The 20,840-nt window shown below is 38.4% G+C and overlaps 1 protein-coding gene across 2 annotated transcripts in view; it reads right to left on the reverse strand.

The window, feature by feature from the left end:
- The window catches only part of dock2-like (dedicator of cytokinesis protein 2), a 399,373-nt gene that overhangs the window by 318,272 nt on the left and 60,261 nt on the right, over window positions 1-20,840 (reverse strand). For both annotated transcript variants that reach the window (XM_072912417.1, XM_061930395.2), the window contains exons 9-12: window positions 13,994-14,075; window positions 13,638-13,770; window positions 13,368-13,440; window positions 9,870-9,946 (exon numbers count right to left, since the gene is read on the reverse strand). In XM_072912417.1, coding sequence (XP_072768518.1) covers window positions 9,870-9,946; window positions 13,368-13,440; window positions 13,638-13,770; window positions 13,994-14,075 — 365 coding nt within the window. The remainder of the gene's footprint in view (window positions 1-9,869; window positions 9,947-13,367; window positions 13,441-13,637; window positions 13,771-13,993; window positions 14,076-20,840) is intronic.

The following is a 20,840-nucleotide window of genomic DNA, read 5'->3' on the forward strand; positions in this document are numbered from 1 at the left end:
GTTTTTATTTACGAATTAAACAACGTGACAACTTGACTGGTTTTGGGTTTTGTACATCACAATAGTCTCATATTCCCATATTTTTGCCCCACCTTCATGGTTAGGATTCAAATTTCTGTGAGATCCCAAAAACACAAAAAGTTGGTTTGGCAAAATACGACCCCTTTAAAGAGCAAAGAACAGCAGAACCAAAGGGCTTGTGCAAGGAATGTAGCCAGTTACACATGCACACTGACAAAAAGCAATAATCCAACACTAGCAAAGAGCAACCAGTGAACCTTAATAGACTTGATTAGAAATGAAAATCAGGTGCGGTGGCAGGCAACCAAACAAAGTGAAGGTGCAGCAAAACAAGGCGTTCAACAGGAAGTAGAAGCATAATAAGAGCACCAGGAAAGGAAATGATATATAACACGGGAAAATAACTAGCGAAGTACAAATTGTCATGTTGGATCATCAAATAAATGAACTAAAAAACAACAATACTAAGAGTGTAATGGTACACAAAAATTTCGGTTCGGTACGGTTCGGTTCATTTTCAGTACAGTAAGAAAACAACAAAATATACATTTTTGGGTTATTTATTTACCAAATTTGCAAAATCTTCCACCAAAAATATTTTTCGTAGTGGAATATTTGATGTGAAGTAATGGGAACCTTGGATAGGTCAATAATTCATAATAACATTGCAACTTTTTCTAAATTACATTTAACCTTTAAGCTTTTTTATTTCACTCTTGTTATGTTTTTGTTTATCTTAATAGTATTTTTAAAATGTGCCGTTGGCCTTTAAAACATTAGCTGTGGGACGCAAATGGCCTCCGGGGCACACTTTTGACACCCCTGCTACAGATAATAAAAAATTAAATGTGATAAATCTATCGATAAAAAGTAGAGACTGGCGACGCATGCGCGTTTATCATAACTCTCTCTCGCTCTCTGCCTCTGCCCCTCCCTCACCAATGCTGCTGCACGCACAATTTGTTTTGTTTTTAACCCCTTCTTAACCCTGAACGTACATTGAAAATACACGCAACCCTAACTCAAAATGCCGGACATTTGAGGCATTTAAGAAACTCCGCCCTGACAGCTCCGCAAAAGAGGACATATGGTCAGTCTATCGTAGCCCGTTAGCTGCTAGCATGCCGTGTGTTGTGCCTTGATTACACAACGTGCGTTACGCTACTTCAGGGGTGCTCACACTTTTTCTGCAGGCGAGCTACTTTTCAATTGATCAAGTCGTGGGGATCTACCTCATTCATATATATAATTTATATTTACTTATTTATGAAATATATGTTTTTGTTAGGCAGCACAGTGGCAGAGGGGTTAGTGCATCTGCCTCACAATACGAAGGTGCTGAGTAGTCTGGGGTTCAATCCCAGGCTCGGGATCTTTCTGTGTGGAGTTTGCATGTTCTCCCCGTGACTGCGTGGGTTCCCTCCGGGTACTCCGGCTTCCTCCCACCTCCAAAGACATGCACCTGGGGATAGGTTGATTGGCAACACTAAATTGTCCCTAGTGTGTGAATGTGAGTGTGAATGTTGTCTGTCTATCTGTGTTGGCCCTGCGATGAGGTGGCGACTTGTCCAGGGTGTACCCCGCCTTCCGCCCGATTGTAGCTGAGATAGGCTCCAGCGCCCCCCGCAACCCCGAAGGGAATAAGCGGTAGAAAATGGATGGGATGGATAGATGTTTTTGTTAACAAGTTAAAGGTGTTTAATGATAATGCAAGTATGTTTAATACACATAGTTAATACTGTTAACACGTTAAAGGTGTTTAAAGATAGTGCAAGCATGTTTAACACATATAGTTAATATTGTTAACAAGTTAAAGGTGTTTAATGATAATACAAGCATGTTTAACACATATAGTTAATATTGTTAAATAGTTAAAGGTGTTTAAAGATAGTGCAAGCATGTTTAACACATATAGTTAATATTGTTAACAAGTTAAAGGTATTTAATGATAATGCAAGCATGTTTAACACATAATTAATATTGTTAATAAATTAAAGGTGTTTAATGATAATATAAGAATGTTCAATACATAGTTAATATTGTTAATAAATTAAAGGTGTTTAATGATAATACAAGTACGTTTAATACATATAGTTAATATTGTTAACAAGTTAAAGGTGTTTAAAGATAATGCAAGCATGTTTAACACATATAGTTAATATTGTTAACAAATTAAAGGTGTTTAAAGATAATACAAGCATGTTTAACACATAGATTCCTTTCTTTCATGAAGACAAGAATATAAGTTGGTGTATTACCTGATTCTGATGACTTGCATTGATTGGAATCAGACAGTGGTGCTGATAACGTCCGCATTTTCGAATGGAGGAGAAAAAAAGTCCTCCTTTCTGTCCAATACCACATGAAAGTGGTTGGTTTTTGGCATCTTATTTATCCAGCTTCCGTACTCCTTTTTATACACTTTACAAGAAATACATTGTCGGCAAACTCCGTAGCTTGCTAGCTTGTGCACGCCAGCTTTCTGAGACTCTCATTTTGTTAGCGCAACTGTGCAACTGTGCAGTCGGTCTTTGGAGTTTTGACGACAGGTACGGCGCCAGAGTCTGTTAAAATAAAGTGTTTCTCGCCTTCCTGTCGGTAATTTTAATGAGCTGGCAGCAGCCAGCGTCATCTCAGAAGACCCTCGGGTGCCGTGAATGTCAATCAAGTGACGTCATAGTGAAGATTTATGATCGCTCATTTTTAGGACTATTTTTTTAATGCCTGGCTGGTGATCGACTGACACACCCTCCACGATCGACCAGTAGCTCGCGATCGACGTAATGAGCACCCCTGCGCTACTTAATATGTCCGTGTGGAAACTCGTTCGGTACACCTCCGAACCGAACCCCTGTACTGAAACGGTTCAATACAAATACACATACCGTTACACCCCTAAACAATACTACAGTAAAATTGGCCACTAGATGACACTAACCAGTCCGTATCCTGGCGACTGATTGGCTCAGACTCAGGCAGCGTTAATATATTGGATTAACAGTAGGACCCAGGACACCCCTTGTAAAAATGAAGATATTTGGACAGCTACTCGCCATCTGCATGAGGCCACTTTCAGGAGAGTTCTACAAAATAAATTGCACAATAACTGATTCAATATTTAATTTCACTAATGAGAAAATAGGTGATTTTTTTTTTCCCCCCATCCCATCTTAGAGTTTTATCTCAATCGTATTAACCTTTAATCAGGGTGGACTCACAGAGATTGCAAATCTCTTAAAGAAGATAATTGTTTTACATCATGGAGCCAAACAGGCAGGAGCAGATATAACAGGGTATCATAAAAGTGTTTTCTGGTCATCGTATGTCATTGTTAATACAACATCTTTTGCATCATATTATGTCTAATTCCTTAGCATCATTTCACGCGTTTTTCTGCCGGCAATGGTGGACCAATTTGCTCCACAATGGCTGCACTAGAGCATTACGGCAATTGGTGCAATTTGTAACTGTTATTGCTGCTGTAGGACAAAATATGAAACTTTAAAAGGCTGTAGATGAAGAATTGGCGTCTTAATGAGAAGATTTTTCCCCCGCACCATCTTCTGTTTAAGTGATGAACAGTAAAATAGCTCATCATCTCATCATTTAGTGCAATGCACAGAACACTTCTATTAAATAGCTGTACATCTTGCATAGGTCTTCATACATAATATGATCAAATGTGCTGACATTTAATGACATAAATAGCTTCAGGTTCTCTGCAAGTTCAGTCCTGATGGAATCTAAGATGGTCATTAGATGCTAATCCATCATATTTAGGATCTTTTTTGTGGAATGCTCCTTATAGTGCCTACATTGCAATATAGTGAAACATATAATGTGAAGTGTATATGTTGCCACAGTATGATCTAAAAAAGGAAGAAGAAAAAAACGAAGAGAAAGAGGAGACAGTTTTCAGTGAAATGATGCAAGAAAATAGACGTGATAAAACTTTATATTTCAGGAGCATTTTAAAGGAGCCATATGTAATAATGTCATGTCAAGTCATCATTAATGGCCCTGATATGTCAAAAGGCATTAATAAATCATGTTCTTTTCCAATAACTCTATAACTGATAACAGTAGTTCGGCCGGGATATGCTCATTTCAAAATTAGATTTACAGCCCTGAAATCTTGTTATTGTTTTCATTTCGATGCCCCGCCCTCCACCGTTTGACCAATTAGAAAATCGGTGAGTGTGTCACATCCAGGTTGCCAGTTACACACCGCCATCTTCCTCTAGCTACTACCACTGGTAAAGTTACTAAACATGTCAGATCTTAGTCGATCTAAAAGTTACCATTCTCAATTTATTCATGACAAAGCCAGGAACAAAACGAGGATTTGTATCGGGGATGTCTTTGAAAGATGGAGACGGTTGAAGGCGGAGAAGATTTTTTCATCTGACGCCAAACTTGCTAATTTCCTCCTAGATATTACTGTAGTATTGATATTTTTTGTTTATATTGCCATTCTTAAGCTTTAAAAATGTATTACAAATGTGGGTGTTCCCAGTCAAATTTGGCCTTCCACATATTCTCCCATCAGCTTAAATACTTTTGTTCGGGAAGCGCTTCTGAGGCTGCAATAAATCCAGCGCCACCATAAGGTGAAACATTTCATTGCACTTGACGTTTGGATACAGTGCATACCACACGTATAATGAAACAAAACTTTCAGAAAGCTCTCAAATCTATTCCGATCACTTCAATTGAGGCACATCCATTGAGATTAGCATAAAAGGACCACGATGGCACTCTAAATTAACTATCAAAAATGAAAATGCACATCATTTACCTGCTGTGTCACTGGAAAGTGGAAGAAGGGCGCGACAACAGCGGCATGAAACGCAAGGTGACCGCGCATATCGGCCGCTTTTGGACATCCTGGGACTTTCAATGCATACAATTTAGGCTGAACTATGTGACTATTTATTGAAATAGCGTCTGTCAGACGCTATAAAAGGACAGAGGAGGTGATCGTTAACAGATCAATCGCTTTATTGATCACATATGATCAACAAGAATGTAGCAAGCACAATAAAAGAGAAGTGTACTGTAATCAATTATAATCAGTTTATTTTTCGACAGTTTGGGCCTGATCTACTAGGATCCACATACCACAAAATAATTACGTGTACTATTAGTGGGCTTGTTGCGTGTGATCTACAAAGACTGTGCGAACGGATAAAAAGTGCTGCAGACTGCACTATTTGAATGAGGTGTTATACAATTAAGACACACATTTACTGCACATTCATGTTATCATGCTCATGCCTGTGGTGTTTTGCTATCTTTTCAATCATGCAGCACACCATTATGTACCCCTTTTTATGGGCCCTGCAGTCCTGCTGCGCGTCTACGATGCACGTCCTTTCTAGATATACTAAATATAGACGCAAAACAGTGGCTAAAAAATAGAGAATAGGGCTGTAAGAGAGGATTAGGGCGTAACACTGGGAGAATAGTTTCTTCACATTAACAATTTACCCTGAAAATAGAGATACCGGTAAGTCCATATTGCATTAAAAACTAGATTTTGACCCACTTCTATGGTGGAAGAACAATACGCCCATATATCCTCTTACTGCCAAGTTAGCCAGGCTTGGGGGGGGGGAGAAAAGTTAATCTGAGGCTGAGTTGACTTGAAACTGTTTAAAGGCCTACTGAAATGACATTTTTTTTATTTAAACGGGGATAGCAGATCCATTCTATGTGTCATACTTGATCATTTCGCGATATTGCCATATTTTTGCTGAAAGGATTTAGTATAGAACAACGACGATAAAGTTCGCAACTTTTGGTCGCTGATAAAAAAAAAGCCTTACCTGTACTGGAAGTAGCGTGACGTCACAAGTTGAAAGTCTCCTCACATTTCCCCATTCTTTACACCAGCAGCGAGAGCGATTCGGACCGAGAAAGCGACGATTACCCCATTAATTTGAGCCAGGATGAAAGATTCGTGAATGAAAAACGTGAGAGTGAAGGACTAGAGTGCAGTGCAGGACGTATCTTTTTTCGCTCTGACCGTAACTTAGGTACAAGGGCTCATTGGATTCCACACTCTCTCCTTTTTCTATTGTGGATCACAGATTTGTATTTTAAACCACCTCGGATACTATATCCTCTTGAAAATGAGAGTCGAGAACGCGTAATGGACATTCACAGTGACTTTTATCTCTACGACAATACATCGGTGAAGCACTTTAGCTTCGGAGCTAACGTGATAGCATCGTGCTTAACTGCAGATACAAACAAAAGAAATAAGCCTCTGACTGGAAGGATAGACAGAATTAAGATCAACAATACTACCAAACACTGGACCTGTAACCACACGGTTAATGCTGTACCGCCTGACGAAGCCTAGCAATGCTGTTGCTAACGACGCCATTGAAGCTAACTTAGCTACGGGACTCGACAGAGCTATGATAAAAACATTAGCTCTCCACCTACGCCAGCTCTCATCTGCTCATCAACACCGAAGCTCACCTGCGTTCCAGCGATCGACGGAGCGACGAAGGACTTCACCCGATCATCGGTGCGGTCGGCGGCTAGCGTCGGATAGCGCGTCTGCTAGCCAACTCAAAGTCCTTCTGGTTGTGTTGCTGTAGCCAGACGCTAATACACCGATCACACCTACAGGTTTCTTCTTTGCAGTCTCCATTGTTCATTAAACAACTTGCAAAAGATTCACCAACACAGATGTCCAGAATACTGTGGAATTTTGCGATGAAAACTGAGCTTTTTGTATTGGATACAATGGTGACCGAATACTTCCGTTTCAACCATCGACGTCACGCACAAACGTCATCATAACTAGACGTTTTCAACCGGAAGTTTCCCGGGAAATTTAAAATTGCACTTTATAAGTTAACTCAGCCGTATTGGCATGTGTTGCAATGTTAAGATTTCATCATTGATATATAAACTATCAGACTGCGTGGTCGGTAGTAGTGGCTTTCAGAAGGCCTTTAATGTTGCACTTTTTATATGTAGAAGAAAAGTTTTGTCATTTTATTTAATCTGAGCAACAACTTGAGACAGTTTAATGTTGATTAATGTGGACCCCGACTTAAACAAGTTGAAAAACTTATTGGGGTGTTACCATTTAGTGGTCAATTGTACAGAATATGTACTGTACTGTGCAATCTACTAATAAAAGTTAAATCAATCAATCAATCAAAAAAATCACTTTATATGTAGAAAGGTTTTGTTAAGAAACCATTCTGAGCCTTATCTTATTTAGTTTTTATTTTATATATGTTGACTACATTAACCCTGGCAATGGACCCTGTGTGTATATGTATGTTATGCCATTGTTTACAAATTTGGTAAATAAATAACCCAAAATTTTATATTTTGTTGTTTTCTTACTGTACCGAAAATGAACCGAACTGTGACCTCTAAACCGAGGTACGTACCGAACCAAAACTTTTTTGTACCGTTACACCCCTAGTAAAAACACACAAAAAGTGAGTTAAAGGGGAACATTATCACAATTTCAGAATGGTTAAAACCATTAAAAATCAGTTCCCAGTGGCTTATTATATTTTTCGAAGTTTTTTTCAAAATTTTACCCATCACGCAATATCCCTAAAAAAAGCTTCAAAGTGTCTGATTTTAACCACCCGTCCATTTTCCTGTGACGTCACATAGTGAAGCCAACACAAACAAACATGGCGGAAACAACAGCAAAGCTATAGCGACATTAGCTCGGATTCAGACTCGGACTTCAGTGGCTTAAGCGATTCAACAGATTACGAATGTATTGAAACGGATGGTTGTAGTGTGGAGGCAGGTAGCGAAAACGAAATTGAAGAAGAAACTGAAGCTATTGAGCCATATCGGTTTGAACCGTATGCAAGCGAAACCGACGAAAACGACACGACAGCCAGCGACACGGGAGAAAGCGAGGACGAATTCGGCGATCGCCTTCTAACCAACGATTGGTATGTGTTTGTTTGGCATTAAAGGAAACTAACAACTATGAAGTAGGTTTACAGCATATGAAATACATTTGGCAACAACATGCACTTTGAGAGTGCAGACAGCCCATTTCAGGGCTGTCTGCATTTAAATGTTTTTAAGCTAAATTATTGGTAAACACAGTTTATGTATAATAATTTACGTAAAACCGCGAGTAATCAATAACGTTTTCATCAATTAATATATTCTGTAGACATACCCTCATCCGCTCTCTTTTCCTGAAAGTTGATCTGTTCAGTTTTGGAGTTGATGTCAGCATCTGCTTTGAGTGTCGCAGGATATCCACACATTCTTGCCATCTCTGTCGTAGCATAGCTTTCGTCGGTAAAGTGTGCGGAACAAACGACTGACCATTTCGTCGGCTTTCCCCACAGCCTCGTATTTTGAACAAATTTCGTTCAATTTCTTGCCACTTTCGCATCTTTGGGCCACTGGTGCAACTTGAATGCGTCCCTGTTCGTGTTGTTACACCCTCCGACAACACACCGACGAAAGTGAGAAAATGACGGATTGCTTCGCGATGTGACGTCACATTGTGACGTCATCGCTCCGAGAGCGAATAATAGAAAGGCGTTTAATTCGCCAAAATTCACCCATTTAGAGTTCGGAAATCGGTTAAAAAAATATATGGTCTTTTTTCTGCAACATCAAGGTATATATTGACGCTTACATAGGTCTGGTGATAATGTTCCCCTTTAACGCCAACACGGGATACTGTAGACGCATTAAACATTAGTGGGTCCACTATACTGTGTGTGGTAGAAGAAGGATGTCAGGTAAACAGCGGTGATACGGTTTAAACGAAAAGTGGCCTCAGGTGCTCTTTTCATATCAAGGTTGTGCTTAAGGCCGTCATGTTTGCCAGCTAAGATAAAAGCTTAATGCTCTGAGGTCAGGAAGATGGCGAGGGTGCCGAGCAAAGAGGAAGAAGTATAAAAACATTGGCTAAAGGGAGCGTTCGGTATGATTGCTTGCCGTGCTACCGAGGTCCTTTGTCCCTGAATTGCTCACACACTCCGGCAGATTCAATGGGGGTCTGGCGGCAGATTTCTTTGACTTTATCGTTGGAAATGCATCTGCTTTGAGTGTCGCAGGATATCCACACATTCTTGCCATCTCTGTCGTAACATAGCTTTCGTCGGTAAAGTGTGCGGAACAAACGTCCAATTTCTTGCCACTTTCGCATCTTTGGGCCACTGGTGCAACTTGAATCCGTCCCTGTTCGTGTTGTTACACCCTCCGACAACACACCGACGAGGCATGATGTCTCCAAGGTACGGAAAACAGTCGAAAAAACGGAAAATAACAGAGCTGATTTGACTCGGTGTTTGAGAAAATGGCAGATTGCTTCCCGAGAGCGAATAATAGAAAGGCGTTTAATTCGCCAAAATTCACCCATTTAGAGTTCGGAAATCGGTTAAAAAAATATATGGTCTTTTTTCTGCAACATCAAGGTATATATTGACGCTTACATAGGTCTGGTGATAATGTTCCCCTTTAACGCCAACACGGGATACTGTAGACGCATTAAACATTAGTGGGTCCACTATACTGTGTGTGGTAGAAGAAGGATGTCAGGGAAACAGCGGTGATACGGTTTAAACGAAAAGTGGCCTCAGGTGCTCTTTTCATATCAAGGTTGTGCTTAAGGCCGTCAGGTTTGCCAGCTAAGATAAAAGCTTAATGCTCTGAGGTCAGGAAGATGGCGAGGGTGCCGAGCAAAGAGGAAGAAGTATAAAAACATTGGCTAAAGGGAGCGTTCGGTATGATCCATGGTGTCAGTCTTAAGAAGAAGACCAGCCGAGAGGATCACACGAGTGCTCGAAGCGAGACGGACAGGAAGTGCCAGTGGACGAACGTACCTTGGCCTCCGCTGTCTCCCCGGGACGTCGTCACTTTGTTCAAAAAGGTGTGTAGAAAGTCGTTCTCGGTGACAACCCTGCACACACACACACACACATTAACGAGCATCATTTGATGAGGCTTTCAAAAAATATGGCCACCTTATTAATTAGCTATTGGTACAAAAGGGAGTTGTTAAGGTGTATGCTACGAAAGATGCATTGTTTATAATTGTGTAGCGTATAAAACGAGGCAGTGTGTACTCCACAACAGCACCTTTGTGTCATGATCCGTGGTCCGGATCATGTTTTTGTTATGTTCCGTTAGTTTTAGACTCCATAAGTTCCTGTTTTTGTGTGCACCCTTGTTTGTTTTAGTTACCATGGCGACTTATGATTTTCACCTGCCTCTGGTGTTCGGGACACGCACCTGTTTCCAATCAAGAGACATGATTTAAGCCCACCTTTGCCAGTCAGTCGTGCTGGCGTCATTGGTTTCATGCCACAGTTTCATGTTGTGCTATGCCATAGTTAAATTAGTTGTTTCATGCCACAGTAAGTCTTGTTTGTTCTATGTCCATAGTTCATGCTAAGTGTTAGCGTCTATGTTTCCTGCGTTAAGTTTTATTTTGTTCTTTAGCCTCTCGTGCGAACGGCACGCTTTCCTTTTGTTTTGGTTCCTGTCTTTTCTGATGTTTAGGATTAAGTGATTATTAAATATGTTCCTACCTTCAAGTCCTGTCCGGACTAGTCTGATGGCATCCTGGGAGAACAAACCTCGCAGTAAGCTGCGACCTTCCCGTTATGACAGAAAAAAAACGTTAACGCAGGAAACTTAGACGCTAACACTTGGCATGAACTATGGACATAGAGCAGTGGTTCTTAACCTTGTTGGAGGTACCGAATCCCACCAGTTTCATATGCACATTCACCGAACCCTTCTTTAGTGAAAAATAAAATGTTTTTTTTTTCAAATTCAAGACAAGATTATGTTTTTTTTACTGGTGCACAAAATGAACCGTGCATGAACATCACCTTGTTCAAAGAACAAAACCAACACAGTGCATGAACTCACAACAAATTACACACCTGCAAATCAGATGGAAAATTAGAGGGAACATTGTTTGGGGGTATCCATAATACTATACAGCAGTGGTTCTTAAAGGGGAACATTATCACAATTTCAGAATGGTTAAAACCATTAAAAATCAGTTCCCAGTGGAATATTATATTTTTCGAAGTTTTTTTCAAAATTTTACCCATCACGCAATATCCCTAAAAAAAGCTTCAAAGTGCCTGATTTTAACCACCCGTCCATTTTCCTGTGACGTCACATAGTGATGCCAACACAAACAAACATGGCGGAAAGAACAGCAAGCTATAGCGACATTAGCTCGGATTCAGACTCGGATTTCAGCGGCTTAAGCGATTCAACAGATTACGCATGTATTGAAACGGATGGTTGTAGTGTGGAGGCAGGTAGTGAAAACGAAATTGAAGAAGAAACTGAAGCTATTGAGCCATATCGGTTTGAACCGTATGCAAGCGAAACCGACGAAAACGACACGACAGCCAGCGACACGGGAGAAAGCGAGGACGAATTTGGCGATCGCCTTCTAACCAACGATTGGTATGTGTTTGTTTGGCATTAAAGGAAACTAACAACTATGAACTAGGTTTACAGCATATGAAATACATTTGGCAACAACATGCACTTTGAGAGTGCAGACAGCCCAATTTTCATCAATTAATATATTCTGTAGACATACCCTCATCCGCGCTCTTTTCCTGAAAGCTGATCTGTCCAGTTTAAGGGACGGTGTGAGCCAAGACATCCAGGGGGTTTAGCTCGCTCGTCTGCGGGAACAAACTGCCGCCATTGCTTGCCGTGCTACCGAGGGCCTTTGTCCCTGAATTGCTCACACACTCCGGCAGATTCAATGGGGGTCTGGCGGCAGATTTCTTTGACTTTATCGTTGGAAATGCATCTGCTTTGAATGTCGCAGGATATCCACACATTCTTGCCATCTCTGTCATAGCATAGCTTTCGTCGGTAAAGTGTGCGGAACAAACGTCCAATTTCTTGCCACTTTCGCATCTTTGGGCCACTGGTGCAACTCGAATCCGTCCCTGTTCGTGTTGTTACACCCTCGACGAGGCATGATGTCTCCAAGGTACGGAAAACAGTCGAAAAAACGGAAAATAACAGAGCTGATTTGACTCGGTGTTTGAGAAAATGGCAGATTGCTTCCCGAGAGCGGATATTAGAAAGGCGTTTAATTCGCCAAAATTCACCCATTTAGAGTTCGGAAATCTGTTAAAAAAATATATGGTCTTTTTTCTGCAACATCAAGGTATATATTGACGCTTACATAGGTCTGGTGATAATGTTCCCCTTTAACCTGGGTTCGATGGAACCCTAGGGGTTCGGTAAGTCGGGCTCAGGGGTTCGGCGGAGGTCAAGACACACCCGACTCATCATGTAAATAAAAACTTCTCCCTATCGACGTATTACGGAGACGGCAACAGCAGAAGTCAGACTGATTTGCAGGTGTGTAAGTTGTTGTGAGTTTATGCACTGTGTTGGTTTTGTTGTTTGAACAAGGTGATGTTCATGCACGCTTCATTTTGTGCACCAGTAAAAAAAACATAGTAACACTTTAGTGTGGGGAACATATTCACCATTAATTAGTTGCTTATTAACATGCAAATTAGTAACATATTGGCTCTTAACTAGTCATTATTAAATACTTATTAATGCCTTATTCGGCATGGCCTTATTATAACCCTAACCCTCTAACCCTAACCCTAACCAAATAACTCTAAATTAAGTCTTTGTTACTTAGAATATGTTCCCCATACTAAAGTGTTACCAAAAACATATAACTTTGTCTTGAATTTGAAAAAAAAAACATTTTATTTTTCACTAAAGAAGGGTTCAGTGAGTGCTCATATGAAACTGGTGGGGTTTGGTACCTCCAACAAGGTTAAGAACCACTGATCTATAGGGAGAAGTTTTTATTTACACGATGAGTCGGGTGTGTCTTGACATCCGCGGCAGAGGCTCCGCCGAACCCCTTGAGGCCGACTCAACGAACCCCTGGGGTTCGATCAAACCCAGGTTAAGAACCACTGACATAGAACAAACAAGACTTACTGTGGCATGAAACAACTAATTTAACTATGGCATAGCACAACATGAAACTGTGGCATGAAACCAATGACGCCAGCACGACTGACTGGCAAAGGTGGGCTTAAATCATGTCTCTTGATTGGAAACAGGTGCGTGTCCCAAACACCAGAGGCAGGTGAAAATCATAAGTCGCCATGGTAACTAAAACGAACAAGGGTGCACACAAAAACAGGAACTATGGAGTCTAAAACTAAAAGAACATAACAAAAACATGATCCGGCCCACGGATCATGACACTTTAGCGTGAATTTGAGGTTTTAATACTGTTCTCTTTCACTTTCACAAAGATCTGCAATAAAGACGTAAGGAAGAAAAGGAGCACGTACGGAGCGAAGGGGATGAAAAACTGCTTCTCGTCACATTCAACCTTCCCTTTGATGATGTCACTGATGTCCATCACTAGGAGACAAGAAAATAAATACGTCTCTGCTGATATTGCAGCAAAGGAACACATTTTAAGCTCCGGGGTTCTTCCTGTGACTTGGCAGCGCACAGTGGACTGTTAATAATGCAGCTGCTGACCTTCAGGGTCAACAGTAAAATGAAACAGTCAAAATTTAAACATTAATCACGGAAAAAAGAACAGAAAAATGCACCTGCCACTCCAAAAGGCCGTCTGAGACCTTGAGTGCACTTCTTGTTGGTTTCCTTCAAGTCCATTCTGCCCATTCGGACTATCTGACAGATCAGGTAAATCTTGTCCCTGCTTAGGTCCTTATTCCCTAGATCCTGACACACACACACACACACACACACACACACACACACACACACACACACACACACACACACACACACACACACACACATTTTGAGTACATAGCCATTCAAGTATAAATGATTGACAAAACAGTCAGATAAAAGATGCTTAGCCCACTGGGAGTGACAGTTGCACATGTGACGTCAGTAGCAGTCAGTGATGGTGCAACACTGCTCCCATGTGGTCACTTACTGTAAAGACAACCTTCAGGTTGTTGAGCATGTCAATCTCTTTGGGGAATCCTTTGCTGCCCCACCTGATCAGATAGTTTTCACTGCAAAGAAGAAACAAGGATTTACATGATGTACTGTAGTCATAAAGAAATAATCACAAAATAGAAAAAAATACACTTATACAACCCAAAAGTTCAATTTGGATACAATCATTACTGGAGTTATTTATATTCTTGTTTGCATGTATTTTAATTAGTGTTGCCAAAAGTTGGAATCAGATGAATCACACGTTTGAATTTGGATCTATCATGATTAATTATTACTCGCTTACATAGTTTAAATTAACATTAAAAAATATTTTGTAAAATGTTTTACTTGAATGCAATAATTAATGTTGTTTGTTTGCACAAAACTTGGTAACAGTTTTAAATAAAGTCCATTCAGGATGTATTTTAAGACAAAAGTACCAGTCTCGCAAGTCATCTTTCCACTGATGTATAAATCTGCATATACGCATGATTAACCTCTAAAGGCCTTAGTGGCCACATGCGTGGACAGCACCTTTTAGCTCTTATTTCCAAAATTGTGTACACTACTGAATTGGGGTCTTATGGCCGCTTATGTGGACACTTATACTGCCATCTGGTGGTGTCAGAAGAGTGTAACATACAATGAAATTTGGAAAAAAAAAAGTGTAAAAATAAACATTTGCATGTCACTACACATGAAGTACACATTTGTGTACTTATGGACTAAGTACATCATATTAAAAGACGATTTTTAGTTTTAATTCTAATTAGGGTCCAATAAGCCCAAATAGCAAAGAGAAATAAAAAAAAAAAGCATGTAAACAAACAGCTTGGGCCTTAAGAGGTTAATGCTATATTGTTTGTGATTAATCGTTATTTTTGACAACCCTAATTATAATATAATAATAGTACAATTCAAATGTAATGTTCAGTGCACGGATTACTTTTCCAACATAAATGCTAAATTATTAAGATTTAAACAGTTGTATGATATTATCTTAAAGAATCATGCTATATATGAAGAAAAAAAATCAAAAATATTATTAATTAGTATCAACTCAGATTTCTTACGTCCAAACATCAGATGACATATTTATTCAAATTGAAATGATTACAATTAGTATGCTTTTAAAATAATTTGAAAACAAATACTTGTTTAGTTCTGGGATAAAATAATGTTTTATTTTTTTTATTTGTGACATACAGGTGAACCTTGATTAATTAGAATATTGCACAAAAGTTGCTTGATTTCAGGAGTTTAATTCAAACTATGCTACAAATTAAAAGCTAGGGAAGTATTTGTAGCAAGGTTTTGTCAATTTATCAAATTTTATTCAAGGAATTTATTGTCATAGAAGCACACATGAGACACATGATGGAATTTAACACCCGAGGTCTCAGATTTAGCCACAAAAACAACAGTATGGACATCATAATTTAAATAGAATAAGCTATAAATAGAGGTTATAAATTGCGCGGATTATTTGGGAATAATTTATAAAGATAATAAAATACATCGAAAATAGAATAACTGTGATTTTGTAGAGCAAAGAGAATGTGAAAAACAATGACAACAAAGCAAACCAAATAAAAGTCCAGTTCAGCACTGTTGGGTTGAGATAGTTTTTTGGGGGGGAGGGTTTTCAAATAACTGTAAGCTGTGCACTGTAAAATAAATGTGTACATTTTACTGTTAAAAAAACAAACAAAAAACTGTCAACTCAGGCGCCAGAATTTTACCGTAAAGTTTACAGTGGTTTTTACACCAAATTACTGTAAATTGAAAAATGGCACCATTGTTATTTTTAAGGTAAAATTCTGGTGACTAAGATGCCGGTTCTCTATCATGAATAAACGGCTGTGTTTTTACAATATTTTTCTCTAAATAGAAAATCGGTCCCCCTGTTATGTTTACTGAAAAATTCAGGTGACTGAACTTTTCTGTTATTGTGTTTTTACAGTGCATTACTGTGAATGGAACATTATAAAGTAACATTTACAGATTTAAAAAAAAATTTCAGTGTATTCATGTAAATCACAGGTGTCAAACTCAAGGCTAGACATCATTGTATCTGGCTTGCAAACACCTGGAAAGGATATGTGTCAATAAAGTACTTCATATTTTATCACTAAATCTAATTGATTTTTTTCATTTTGACAGAAAAAATATATGTACTGCTTGAAATTGCATACCTTTTAAATAGAGATGTCAGGCCGATATTATCGACCGATAAATGCGTTAAAATGTAATATCGGAAATTATCGGTATCGTTTTTTTTATTATTATTTATTTTATTAAATCAACATAAAAAACACAAGATACACTTACAATTAGTGCACCAACCCAAAAAACCTCCCTCCCCCATTCACACTCATTCACACAAAAGGGTTGTTTCTTTAGGTTATTAATATTGTGGTTCCTACATTATATATCAATATATATCAATACAGTCTGCAAGGGATACAGTCCGTAAGCACACATGATTGTGCGTGCTGCTGGTCCACTAATAGTACTAACCTTTAACAGTTAATTTTACACATTTTCATTAATTACTAGTTTCTATGTAACTGTTTTTATACTGTTTTACTTTCTTTTTCATTCAAGAAAATGTTTTTAATTTATGTATCTTATTTTATTTTATGAATTTTTTTTAAAAGTACCTTATCTTCACCATACCTGGTTGTCCAAATTAGGCATAATAATGTGTTAATTCCACGACTGTATATTTTGGTTGATATCGGTATCGGTTGATATCAGTATCAGTAATTAAAGAGTTGGACAATATCGGAATATCGGATATCGGCAAAAAGCCATTATCGGACATCCCTACTTTTAACTTTAATAGTATCCTATATTGCAACAAATATTACAATATATAATCATACTTTCCAAACATGTTTTTGTCTCAATAAAAATAAACACAAATACTTAATTTTACAGCAAACTACCCATCAAATTAATAAAAAATACAATAAATGTTACATAGTTCTTTACAGCATATTACTGTAAATTTAAAAAAAATTACCAGTTTATTGCGTTAAAATTCTGTTGACTGAGCTGCCAGTTTTTTTAACTTTAAAATCTATGGTTGTTGTTTTTATCAGTGTATTACTGTAAATGGAAAGAAGGTACATTTGTTTTTAATAGCGATGTCCGATATTATCGGCCGATAAATGCTTTAAAATGTAATATCGGAAATTATCGGTATCGGTTTCAAAATTATCGGTATCGGTTTCAAAAAGTAAAATGTATGACTTTTTAAAACGTCGCTGTGTACACGGACGTAGGGAGAAGTACAGAGCGCCAATAAACCTTAAAGGCACTGCCTTTGCGTGCCGGCCCAGTCACATAATATCTACGGCTTTTCACACACACAAGTGAATGCAAGCATACTTGGTCAACAGCCATACTGGTCACACTGAGGGTGGCCGTATAAACAACTTTAACACTGTTGCAAATATGCGCCACACTGTGAACCCACACCAAACAAGAATGACAAACACATTTCGGGAGAACATCCGCACCGCAACACAACATAAACACAACAGAACAAATACCCAGAACCCCTTGCTGTCACACCGCGGTGAGGGAAGTCTTGTCTTGGTTTTTTCTGTCTTGTGATTTACATGTTTTATTTTGAAAAGCAACTCCTCTTGTTTCAGATCACGGGTCCTTCCTCTTGTGTCACCAGTCTGACGTCATTCCTGACCCTTGATTGTTTCCACCTGTTTCCCATTACCCTCATGTTCTTTATAAGCCCAAGCCTCCCCTTGTTCTGTGCCAGATTGTCTCGAGCTTTCGTGCCTGTCTTGCGTTCCATGTCCCTGTTCATGTCCATGCCTTGCCTTGTCTCACGTCTACGTCCTTGCTCCCAGAATATCCCACGCTGTAATTTTGAATTGACTTTTTTCCTCCCTCAGAGCGACTTTTGTTATCCTACCTTTTTCTACCGCAGTGGTGAGTTATTATTTTTCCTCAAAGTTTGTTGAGTGATTTTTTGTTTACATTGATTAGAGTAGTTAAGTTTTATAGTCTTTATTTTCTTCCTCCTGTTTGGAGCGTTTTTTGTTAAAGTTTTTGATAACAGACACGATGCTAATTATATCGTCCTTATTTTTGTATTCCTCCTTTTTTTGGAGTGATTTTCGGTTTTTCCCTTTTGGAACATTTTGTCAATAGTATTTTTGTAATTCATAGTAATTGAATTTACTCGGCTCTGGAGGCTTAAAGAGTATTTCAAAATAAAAGCTTTATTTGGAATCACCTCTCTGCATCTGAGTCCCTTCCTCCGTCCAAGCCTGACACTTGCAGCACTAACTCTTTCGGGACGCTACAATATACACCCCCCCTCCCCCAACCTCCTCATGCTCTCTCAGGGAGAGCATGTCCCAAATTCCAAGCTGCTGTTTTGAGGCATGTTAAAAAAAAATAATGCACTTTGTGACTTCAATAATAAATATGGCAGTGCCATGTTGGCATTTTTTTTTCCATAGCTTGAGTTGATTTATTTTGGAAAACCTTGTTACATTGTTTAATGCATCCAGCGGGGCATCACAACAAAATTAGGCATAATAATGTGTTAATTCCACGACTGTAAATATCGGTATCGGTTGATATCGGAATCGGTAATTAAGAGTTGGACAATATCGGAATATCGGCAAAAAAGCCATTATCGGACATCTCTAGTTTATACGGAAGAAAAACTGGCAGCTAAGTTGTCAGAATAAGAAAGGCACTTGTACCGTTTTTCCTCTAACAATATAAAGTTGTAAAAACCAATGTCAATTTAATAGTAAAATTCTGGCAAATAAGCTGCAGGCTTTTTCTGTAAAAACAAACCAAAAAACTGGTATTCTTTTTCAATTTACCGTAAAATGTTTAAAAAAAAACAGTAAAATTTTGTAATGTAAAGTTTTTACTGTAAAATGGATAGTCTACTTAAAACAATGTATATAATTAATCATACATTATTCACTGTTACAAGCGGCCCTCTGATGGCAGCCATAACTGCCATGTGGCCCTCAATGAAATCCACTTTCACATCCCTGATATAAATGATTAAGACCTTAAAAAAACACATTCTTGAAGTACTTTATTGAATCTATAAAACACAAACGTTTCACTGTATGAACTGAACTACTGAAATACATGAAAGCACCAAAGCCTTGCACCTCTTGAACGTTGATGACACGAGCAAGGCTGGTATTTGTTCAGCATAGAAGGGATGTCTTTGACTTTTTACAGACATCTTTTATTCAAGCCGTCCTTGGAGCTTGGTACTATCCTCCCCTATCGTTTACCAGTTCACAGAAGACAAGATCATCTGTTACTACGCATCCACAGAGTGTCAAGTGTGTAACCATCCCCAGGTCTCACATGCATCTTCACTAAACCTCATATGTACCAAAAAGGCATGTTGATTAAATAATTATTTCTCAGCTTTACTTAAACATGATCATGTTTAAGTCAAATGTTTTTATTAGTGTACTTAGTATTTAGTATTAGTATTACCTTGCTTGCTATAGTTTAATATTTTAAAATTAAATATAACAGTTTGTGGATCGCTGTTAATTAAAAGTAATTATAAAATCAGGTCCTGAAAAAAATAGAAATAAAACAACATCTAAATGATTGAGATGGACCTGTACAGGTGTGTGTCTAAACAGCTGAATTAAATGCAGTTTGCTAACTTCTCCACTAGGTTGAGCCACCAGACAATTATGCCTTGAGCAAAGTATTTATTGGAATGCATCTAAAATGCTGACTAAATCTGTTTGGATACATTATTTTTTGTCGCAAATTCATAGCCAAATGTATCAAAAGGCTGACTTCCAAGCTTCATTGTTGCTACAGGTCATTTCACATAGTTACTGAAAACAAACTGCATTTAATATACATTATATCAAGTCTGCATCTAAGCATAACAGCTGCATTATTATAGAGAGAAATGTGTGTCTTTTTATGCCAATTAACAAAAAATGAATTTGAAACCATACAAAAAGATTTGCAAAACATTAAATAGATCAAATCTATGGGGAAAAAAAACGCTAACAAAAAAATAATAATAATAAATATTAAAAAAATCTAACAAAACACAATCTTGTGGGCGGGGCCTCTTCTGAACAATATGTTAGAAGACCTTTTATTGGTCAGTATCGCCCACACCTTGTTTTTGCTAGATAAGGGAGGAAGTATTGTAGTCAGCAGTCACATATGGCCACGCCCTCATCCGAGATTGACCAATAAAAAGGCTTCTGACATATCGTTGGCTGAGAGGAGGCCCCGCCCACAAGATTGAAGTTAATTTGTCACCCCAAAAAATATATTTGCAAAAAAAAAAAGTTTGCAACCAGAAAAAAAATATCTGCAAACAAAACAACAATTTGGGGACAAACAATATTTGAACCATCCCAAAAAAACTTTTGCAACCACACTTTTTATTTATAAATGTTTTTTTGTTTTATTTTAAATACATTTTTTTGTTTCCAAATCTTTTTTGGTTGCATTTTTTTCCATTGCAAATCTTTTTTTTGTTTTGTTTTGTTACAAATCAAGAACATTTTTGTGGGTGGGGCCTCTTCTGAACAATATGTTAGAAGACCTTTTATTGGTCAGTATCGCCCACACCTTGTTTTTGCTAGATAAGGGAGGAAGTATTGTAGTCAGCAGTCACATATGGCCACGCCCTCATCCGAGATTGACCAATAAAAAGGCTTCTGACATATCGTTGGCTGAGAGGAGGCCCCGCCCACAAGATTGAAGTTAATTTGTCACCCCAAAAATATATTTGCAAAAAAAAGTTTGCAACCAGAAAAAAAATATCTGCAAACAAAACA

Source organism: Nerophis lumbriciformis, linkage group LG36 (genome assembly GCF_033978685.3).
Source record: "Nerophis lumbriciformis linkage group LG36, RoL_Nlum_v2.1, whole genome shotgun sequence".
Lineage (NCBI taxonomy): Eukaryota > Metazoa > Chordata > Actinopteri > Syngnathiformes > Syngnathidae > Nerophis > Nerophis lumbriciformis.